At 34.6% G+C, this 10,125-nt stretch overlaps 1 protein-coding gene across 1 annotated transcript; it reads left to right on the forward strand.

Annotated features, from left to right (window-relative positions):
* The first annotated feature begins 2,041 nt into the window (after positions 1 to 2,041).
* LOC147539502 (beta-glucosidase 42-like) lies at positions 2,042 to 9,710 on the forward strand. The gene is made up of 15 exons (XM_086639226.1): positions 2,042 to 2,290; positions 2,366 to 2,432; positions 2,854 to 2,912; positions 3,313 to 3,388; positions 3,505 to 3,579; positions 5,241 to 5,325; positions 5,825 to 6,050; positions 6,192 to 6,307; positions 6,467 to 6,684; positions 6,785 to 6,819; positions 8,207 to 8,312; positions 8,434 to 8,536; positions 8,621 to 8,784; positions 9,161 to 9,298; positions 9,471 to 9,710. The coding sequence occupies exons 1-14, from the start codon at positions 2,216 to 2,218 to the stop codon at positions 9,286 to 9,288; spliced, it is 1,533 nt and encodes a 510-aa protein (XP_086495352.1). The 5' UTR covers positions 2,042 to 2,215; the 3' UTR covers positions 9,289 to 9,298; positions 9,471 to 9,710.
* Positions 9,711 to 10,125: the final 415 nt, after the last annotated feature.

The raw sequence follows: 10,125 nt of genomic DNA on the forward strand, positions 1-10,125 counted from the left end.
AGAAGGAGAGAGAAAAAAAATTTATTTTTTATTTTATGTTTGAAGGTCGCCGATCGAAAAATTGGCTGGCCCGCGACCTTCGCCGCTGAAGACGATGAGGTGGCGAGAAGATGAAGTGACAGAGAGAGGTGATGAGATGGAGGAGAGAGAAAAGATGACTGGTTAACGGTGTTATAACGGTAACTGAAAAAAGAAGTCATCTGAGTATTTTTGATAAAGTAGGGGCTAGGCAGGAAGCTGGTCACAAAGTTGGGGGCTATATGAGAAATAACCGAAATCATAGTTATGTCAAGACTAGTGTATATGTTTGTCTTTGTTTATATTCATAAGGTCATTATTGTAATTGTACTACTCTCTTTGTTTCTATAAATACATACGACATCTTGAATGCAATACTTCACATGGTATCAAGAGCCATCAATCCCTAAGAATTTTCTTGGTTTTCAGTGCCATATTCCTTCTTCTCTTTCGTCTTTTTCAGTCTCTAACTTTCTTCTTCTTCGTCTTAAACATGGCCGCCTCCATTGAAAATACCAACTCACCTACTGTCATCTCCTCTCCTTCAACTCCTTCATCCATTTCCACTCTTCCCTCCCTCACAAACATTGATAATCTCATTTCCATTCGTTTGGATTCATCCAACTATCTTCTTTGGAAAAGTCAGTTGCTTCCCATTCTTCATTCTCAAGATCTCTTTAAATTTGTTAATGGCTCATTCCCACCTCCACCTGAAACTCTTTCGTCCTCTCTAGCTGAAGGCTCCTCTTCCCCAATCCCTAACCCTGATTTTGTTTATTGGTACAGGGTAGACCAGATGCTCTTTTCATGGCTGAATGCTACTTTAACAGAACCTATTCTCACCCAAGTCCTTGGTCTTACTTCTTTTCGAGCAGTCTGGGAGTCTCTTGAAAGAACTTTCTCATCAGTTAACTCAGCTAGGTTAATGAATCTCAAACTTCAACTTCAAACATCAAAGAAAGGCTCTCTCTGTTTCTGACTATCTTCTTCGTCTGAAATCTCTCTCTGATTCTCTTGCTGCTATTAGGCATCCCATTGCTGATGATGAACTGGTCCTCATTGTTCTTGCTGGACTTGGAAGTGATTATGAAAGTTTTGTAACTTCAATCACTACTCGTGCTCTGCCTCCTACTTATTCAGAGCTTCATTCTCTTCTCCTTACCCATGAGTTTCGCCTCCAATTTGTGGCTAACTCCACTTCACCACCATCAGCCCTTCTCACTCATTCATCTAACCCTCCACCCTCTTCTTTTCGTTCAAATACGCAGTATTCTACTTGAGGGTCCAGAGGTCGTTTCTCTCACAGAGGTGGTGGTAGTCGTGGTCGTTCTTCAAACAGAGGAGGTTATCACCGATCCTCTGTTCTTGGTCCTCCACCTGAAAGACAACCTCTTATTTGTCAATATTGTGGAAGAGTAGGTCACTCTGCTCGTCAATGTTATCTTCTTCATCGATCAAATGATCTCAATCAATCCTTTGCTGCTCTTGGTATTGACTCTGTTTCTTCTGACCCAAATTGGTATATGGACTCAGGAGCTACAACTCATATTGCTTCTGATAATGCTTCTCTCATCTCTCGCTCCAACGCTCCAGTACCTGAAAATGTCATGGTGGGAAATGGCAACACTGCCTCAGTAACTGGTATTGGTAACATTATTCTCCTCTTTCATAATTTTACTCTTAAAAATACCTTACTTGTCCCTTCTTTTAAGAAGAATCTCATTTCTCTTTCTCGTCTTTTCAAGATTTTACACATTAAAAAGTGACCTTCTTGGATGTTTCCGAACTCCATCTGCTTTTCTGATCATTATACTATATGATATCTTTTTTTTTGTTGAACAATACTATATGATATCTTGATCTGATAAATCATATTCCCCTTAATAATTACGACAAAGACCCGGAGTTGTAGGCTTCTAGCCTTGACTAGTATTAAATGTTTATTTAATGCACCCACAATCCCAAGTTATACTGACTAGTATTAAATGTTTATTTAATGCACCCACAATCCCAAGTTATACACAGTATTTGTTAGATCTTACACCATGTTCTAGCCACATGCAGATAAATTTGTCATGAAAAATATTACTATAAATAACAAATCCGGCTTGGGTATATATAAAGGAACCAGAGGACCCAACTGAACAGCACAGACAAACTAATCACCTCTGCTTGAATTCTCAAAACAGATCAATATATGGAGTTCACACCATTCTCTCGAAAAAAATTTCCACCAGGATTTATCTTTGGTGTTGGTACTTCCAATTATCAGGTAAGAAGATTTTCTTCTTTTCTTCAATCGATGTTTGGTTAGAGATTAGAACTGAATTTTGTTCTTGTTTTTTAGGTTGAAGGGGCTACCAGTGCGGATGGAAGGCAGGATGGTATTTGGGATACTTTTGCAGATGTACCTGGTATGTCCAAAAACATACATAAGTATATGACTATATGTTTAGGAATTTGACAGACCCTACCCAAATTAATTTGTAGACTTTTTAGTTTGTCAAGGCTGAAAGTTATTTGGCTCAAACAAAAACTAAATTACATCGTAATATAGTTTTATTTATACACTAAACAAAAAAATTTGTTCATGTATAACACGCATACTCGGAATGTAGTGGGCTAGTGGCTATATTGTTGAATCAAAAGTATTTTAGTGAAAACCCAAATCGTGGCAGTTATCAGTATTGTTTCTGTTTTTACCACCTCATGCCTAAGTCCACAGGTATAGAGTTTTGTTCTTAACGAAATCTCCAAATGATCGATATTTTTTCATCCAGAAATGTTGACTTGATTAAGTTTTAGTTATACTACTGATGTCATGATTTTCTACAGGAAACATAAGTGATGGAAGCAATGCAGATGTTTCAGCTGATCAATATCACAAATACAAAGTAACAGTTCAATTCTTCTCACATTCTCTTTGAGGGACTTTTTTCTAAGAGCAGCACTTATAATAAAAAAAGAAATAGGTCAATGAGTCAAAAACTAAGAGCACAAGAGAAAAGCATGGCTCTTTAAAAAAAAATATCATCTCGGGTGAAACAAATCCTTTACAAAATTCTTGATTTATGGTGCCATTATCTTTCTCTTGGGTAGCGCTACAATGACAAAATCTTTTACAATCCTTGACTTAATGATTTACTTTTAATAAAAGACAAAGTTTTTTTAAAATTTAACTTTAATCTAGATTTTTTTTAGCCTGTGTAAGTCATTTAGTCAAGGATTTTGTCAAAAATCTTTTGTACACTAACATTTCCAATCTTAAAATATACTCAACTTTTTATAACGCAGGAAGATGTTGACCTTATGAACCAACTTGGGTTTGAAGCTTACCGTTTTTCTATATCATGGCCACGTATATTTCCTGGTACATATTCAAATTCCTTTCATTTTTTGCTAAAATCTTTGAGATTGAGACATACTCTTTTATACTCATTGCTTCGCTAAATTATATATGGGCTCATTTCAATGTTATGTTTGCAGACGGTGTTGGAACAGAACCTAATGTCAAGGGAATTGATTACTACAAGAAACTACTTAAAGCTCTAAAGGATAAAGGTTAGGTTCTCTCTATACATAATACATATAATAAATATATCAGCGCAATGAGGGAGTCTAAAAAAGTTCACCGAAAGTGATGGTCTAGATTTAGAGCGAAAATCCATCACGAGAAAAAGAAAAAATCATCAACGTCCTTAGTGCACATTTTCAAACATTTCGCTCACATTTCTTTTATCTCTATAGCATTTTTGTATAATCGTGTATATATATATAGTTATAAAATATGTAACGAGTTATTTTTAGGGTTCTTTTCTGAAAGGCCCCCTACTTTTATACCAGCTTCTTGCGAAGCCCCTACTTTATAAAAAAAATCCAGATGGTCCCATTTTTCTCGTTACCGTTAAATATTCGTTACTCTCGTTCCTCCATCTCATCACTTCTCTCCCACGTCATATCTCTCACCACCTCATAATCTTCTCCAATAAGGTTGCCGGTCGGTCAAAAATCTCGGCCACCGGCCGACGATCTTCACACTTGAAAAAAAAAATAATCTTCTTTATATTAGTTTCAAACCCTAAAACTAGCTTGACTTTTATATGAGTTGTGGTAGTTTCTAGATCCCATAAATCTCTGGTTCAATAACTACACTTCCATTTTCCCACTACTTTCCCTTTCATTGTTTTACTAATCTGACTTCTTTTTTTGTTAAGTTAACTAATCTGACTTACCATCTCCATCTTAAATGATTTGATTTATGCATATATCAATATTTAGAAAAAATGAGTGAAAAACCCAAAAATCTAGACCCTAATAAGAAAAAAAACCACTCAAAAATAATAATGTCAAAAAAATCCATTTTTTTAATATTTTTCAAAATGTTCACAACATATGTAATTATGTTGTTAACAAGGCAACATATTTTTTTCATAATTCCATTTTTACCCTTATATGTTGACAACATATATCATTGTGTTGTTATAAAATGTTGACAATATCTATAATAATGTCCCGACTTATTATAAAATGTTGGCGTCATATATAATTATGTTCTTAACAACATATATAATGTATTAGTCAAAATATTATTTGTTCGTTAACGGATTTGTTAAATACAAAGGACAATATGCATAACATTTTAATTTTTGTAAAGGACAAATAAAAAATGCTTTAGTCTTTATATTTATGTCGAAAGCAAAACAGAAAATGCGAAAACCATTTATTTTTTCACAAGACAAATCGAAAAATGTTGTAGCCAAAATGTTTGTGTTTGTTTGTCTATGTAAAATGCAAAAGAAAAAAATGCGAAATATTTTGGCAAAACAATGTCTATGCAAAAACGAATTTGTTCAAAAATTTACAAATTGTTGAGACAAACTAAGATTTGTTTCGAAATTTACAAAATTGTCGAGAGCAAACCAAGAATTGTTCAGAAATGTTCAGAACGCTGATTTGGGCGGAAAATTTCATTTTGGAGGGTAAAATTGTATTTTTACCTACTGGGTTTTTTCCTCATTATTATTTAGTATTGGGCCTGATTCTCTTTAACTTCCCCATTTTGGGCCTTATAATTACCGGCCCTATCAATAATTGTTACTCATCTTATTCATTCGTGCAGTGGGCAAAGGCTACACTTAATATATATATTCACAAAATCAGGCTAATGAAAGTTCTTAACTAAAATTTATGTACTTACGGTACTTTAATTCTTTTATGTACAGGTATGGAAGCCAGCGTAACATTATATCACTGGGATCTCCCTGATTATCTTCAAACAAAAGGAGGATGGATATGTCCTGAAATTGTGTAAGCTCGTAATAATAATCTTCTGTTATCTTATAATGTTAGGTTCACAGAATAATTTGACAAAATTTATGTCTTAACGATGGCAAGTTTCTTTTTAGAATTTGACTGAATCTTGACCGTTAAATCTTGACCGTTAAAGGATGAAAGGACCATAAAAAGAATAGTCTAAATTCAGTCAAATTTTGAGAAGAAATTTGACCCATCATTCAACATAAAGTTTGTCAAAATTTTTGTGAACCTACAATTTCCATTATCCTCAAGGGTATTTCTGAAAAAATATTATTTGTTCTATTACAACAATCCCATTGCCTGCAAGGGCATTAAAATTTGTGAATTTGATAATTTTGTTTTCGACAAAACTTTTAATACAACGATTATTCTACAAGGTCCATTTTTTACATGGTTTGTCCAACTTGTTTTCATTTGTTACTTTTGAGCATTTGCTGACAGTTGCTACGAATAACAATGTTTTTTTGTTGGGAAACATTAATCAATCCAGTGAGCACTTCGTTAAATTTGCTGAGACTTGCTTTGAGAACTTCGGGGACATGGTAAAGCACTGGATTACATTTAATGAGCCGTTGAATACTGCTGTAAAAGGATATGGTACTGGAACAAATGCACCTGGAGAAAATGATAATCCACTTATTGACCCATACTTGGTTGGACACCATATGATTCTCGCTCATGCGAAAGTTGTTTCCATATACAACGAAAAATATAAGGTATTTCATTAAGTTACCAAACGATATGATTTTTCAATGGCAAAGTATAAATGCATTCGAAAAAAAAAGTGTTGTTAAGAAAATAAACTACAAAGAAAATTATTTTAATTACAGTAACTTATTAAACATATATTAATCTAGGAACGTCAAGGTGGTCAACTAGGAATAGCACCAAATTGCTTATGGGCAGAGCCATTCTCGAACGAAAAGAAGGATTCCGATGCTGCACAAAGAAATCTCAGTTTTCAACTTGGGTGGTACTTACTCTTAAACTCAAGTCTCGTACTTTTTATTTATAATAAGTAGTAGCTTTCGTCATTTCAACAAAAAAGAAAGTAGCAGCTTTCGTATTTTTCTTATGAAATGGGAAGTAAAATATAACTATAAGTTCTACCTGCTTTCTGATTTTTCTGAAGGTTTTTCGATCCAATACTTAAAGGAGATTATCCTGAAATCATGCGTGAAAAACTTCAAGACCGTCTTCCAAAATTCTCAGATGCTGAAAAAGAATTATTGACGAAGTATCCTGTAGACTTTCTCGGTATTAATCATTATACATCTAGATATGTTTCGGATGACGAACATAGTACCGACGCAAATTTTTTCACTCGAGATCAACAAATAAAGCAGCACAGTAAGTTAATTGTTACAATATTTTTGACTTTAAAGGATATTTTGTTATCTATTTATCAGCCCCACTCTTTCTAATTTCTTACTGTGTGTTTTGTGGGCAGCTGAAAATTCTGAAGGCAAGGTTATTGGTGAGAAGGTATACACATCTCACTCTACTTGGGCTACATGCAAATGTTTTTTTATTCTAGGCATGGTCAAGGGGAGTAATATAAAATTAGTAATTGATCAAGAAAGAACTTTAGACAACTAATCAGCATATGATCACATTAATTCCCTTTGATCAAGTGATCACTATCCTAGGGTTTTACGAGTATCTATACAAAAATGATAAAAGTATTGTTTTGATGACCTCTTTGCCTACCTAGTGAATAAGACAAGGGGCATTTTGGTATTTCCTCTAGGTGAAAAGAGAAAAATACCCTTTGTTAAGTAGTTGTCAAGGAGATACGTGGTGTATCATTGTTTTTTTTTTTTTGTTAAGAGGACGTGGTGTATCATTGTTGATATCTATAATGTGTAAAAATAGTGGTCTAAGTACAAAAAAATATCTAGAGAGAGACAAGGATTTGAGCAGATTATTGTTTGATCTTCATGCCTTGCTCATCGTGTTAATCTCTTCCATCCATCCATCCATCCATACATCCATGTCTTTAGATTGAAATATATTGGAAGTTTAACAAGACTGGAATCCTCGTAAAACTAGGACCCATAGCGGGCAAGTCTCACATGTCTTAAAGCATCTTCAATGGGACACTGTAACAAAAATTCTAAAAGTCTTAGTTGTCATGTGTCAATAAAGATTCTTTTTCTTAAGTGACAATGAAGAGACACTTGAATCTTTTTTTTGTTTCCAATAAAGATCTAAAAAATAACTTTACTCAATAGACATATCACTCTTAAATTCAATAGGAGAACAATAGTTAAAAACAATAGGGTTTCTAATGATTTAAACTTTAATTAGAGTGACGTTTAGAGTCTCAAGATGACACTCTAGTTGAGAGTGTTAGAGTGTCTCTACAATAAATGCTACTACATCATCATGGAGTGTCCTACTCGAGAAATTTTTTTAACAAAATCTCTAAAAGTCCTAGGTAAGTTTTAGAGTTTGCGTGTCCCATTGGAGATGCTCTTGCTTGGTCAAGTATAACAAGTGACTGTGGCACCCATTATGCATATATATATAGGGCCTAGTACTAATATATAATATTAAATTGTAAGCTTCAACCTCAAAACAAATTGTGTTAGAGAAATGCTACATGGCTTGAAATTTGGGGCTAATCACAGGTTGGACGGTGATGTCGCCGCCCCAATTGATCAGGTCGTTTCTCTCTCCTCATGGTCGCCACTAATTGAACCGGCTACATCCCCATTCAACCCGCGGTTTGCCCCAAATTTTGGGCCATATATTTAGCATTTTCCATTATATTAGGAGTTCAACTTTTTGGGTAATTTATATTATTCACGTTTCATATACTGACATTAAATACATGGTCGTTACAATGTTATTTATGTCAACCGCGTAGGCCGCATCAGACTGGCTCTATATAGTACCTTGGGGTTTCGAAAAGCTTCTCAAACACATACGTGATAGTTATGACAACCCTCCTCCTATATATGTTATTGAGAATGGTTAGTAAACAAAGAGAACTCATTTTTTTTTTTCTAATTATTTTGATTGGTAACTAGTGGGTAGTCTAGCTTGTTCTAATGAAATACAAATGCATGTGGTGGGTTGTAAATATACATATAGGGATGGACGAAAACAATAACAATCCAGCAGCTCATGGTTGGCTTGACTGGAACAGAGTTAAATATTATAGAGATTATCTAGCTGCACTTGTTGACGCAATGAAGTGAGTCATCTTCTTCTTCTTCTACAACCTAACAACATAATATCTATAAGCTTTATTCCATACTGATGAAGGATATGTAAGCAGGGATGGAGTAAATGTGAAGGGGTACTTTGCATGGTCATATATTGATAACTGGGAATGGACTCAAGGCTACACAAAACGTTTTGGTTTGGTTTATTTGGAGCACAAGGACCTCAGCCGCCATCCTAAATTTTCGGCATTGTTGTTTCGTTTTTTCTTCGAAACAGGTAAGCGTACACAAAGTTATTCATTATCATCTGTGCTTATTCTGTTGGGATAATCCCAGATTAGTTGTGGAAGGGGCAGAGAGTGAGTTTATAAGTGCAGAAAAAGTCTTACCTCTTGAACTAGCTTTTTGGAGTGAGAGTGGCTCTAGCTCAAGAGGCTCAAGATCACCCAACACTAGTATCAGAGTCCGGAAATAACAAATCCAGACCCAACAATTATTGAAGTTAAGAGCTAATGTGTGAGGGGAAAATTATTGAATAAGCCCGACCTCCCAACCCTCATCTCATAATCTCATATGGTCAGGGGTTATGTACAAACCAACTCATGATCCATGCTCAAATATAACAATTTTTGATAGTTACGCTTCCTGTGTAGATGATGTGGACACGTACATATCTCGTGTGTCGGCTCGCATAGAGAGTGCTAGGACATCAGGAGTGTACACGGATCTTAGTATCTGGGATGGCATAGTTAAGGAGTTCATGGAGAAGAAAAAACCCTAGCTACTTTATGGTTAGTATCTTTTCGAACTCCTCTCTCTAATTGATTTCTCTTTTTTATATATTGAATTGATAATTAGTTCGTCATGAGTACTCTATTCTTTCGCAGTCTCCCTGAATTTTTTTTTTTTTTTTGAGTGGTCTCCCTGAATTGTTTTAATGTTTTCTTTACAACTCAATGACAGATTTAGACGTGGAATGAGAATTCTGATTGACTGATGGAATTAACGGGAGGGTACTTAGAACATTTCCTTTATTTCATATTTTGGTCATCTGTATATCATATGGCCATGGTGGTAGCGTGCAATATTTCCTTTTGGAACTTTCATTCTCGATTTGACTCTCTTGTGTGGAGTAGGAACTTTATTTTAAGTACAATGTATCATTTTCGTTTTGAAATAAACCTATTTATTTATGTCCGGAAATCCTTGCACAATAATAACTGAAAATCAAATGTGAGTTTCATTGATAAGATGTACCGATATTTACAGACTTTTACAATAATATACTCCCTCTGTCCCATTTTGATTGTAGTTTTGGGGAATTCAACTTATTAAGGAATGGTATTTATTGTTGAAAAATATAAAGACTTTTCCTAAACTACCCTCATTTAGTATGAAGTATTTCATTAAATACAACATTGGTAGAAGCGTAGAACCAATTAGAACCTTTGAATGGTATTCAACCTAAAGGGTAGTCTTGGAAGTTTCATCATTTTTAATACGGAGTAATTAAATGAATGTTACAAAAGGAAAGTGATCAAACATTTTGGGACATCCATAAAAGGAATAACAACCAAACTAAATGGGACGGAGGGAGTAACATAAATATGGAAAATTC

Source organism: Eschscholzia californica, unplaced genomic scaffold (assembly GCF_041429995.1).
Source record: "Eschscholzia californica isolate CP2 unplaced genomic scaffold, dmEscCali1.0.p SCAF_5, whole genome shotgun sequence".
Taxonomy (NCBI): domain Eukaryota; kingdom Viridiplantae; phylum Streptophyta; class Magnoliopsida; order Ranunculales; family Papaveraceae; genus Eschscholzia; species Eschscholzia californica.

Bases quoted from the DNA above. Each gene is read 5' to 3' on its own strand.
- LOC147539502 (XM_086639226.1), top strand. From the start codon at position 2,216: ATGGAGTTCACACCATTCTCTCGAAAAAAATTTCCACCAGGATTTATC. The intron at 2,433-2,853 runs GTATGTCCAAAA...GATTTTCTACAG, and splicing joins TACTTTTGCAGATGTACCTG to GAAACATAAGTGATGGAAGC. The intron at 3,580-5,240 runs GTTAGGTTCTCT...TTTTATGTACAG, and splicing joins TAAAGCTCTAAAGGATAAAG to GTATGGAAGCCAGCGTAACA.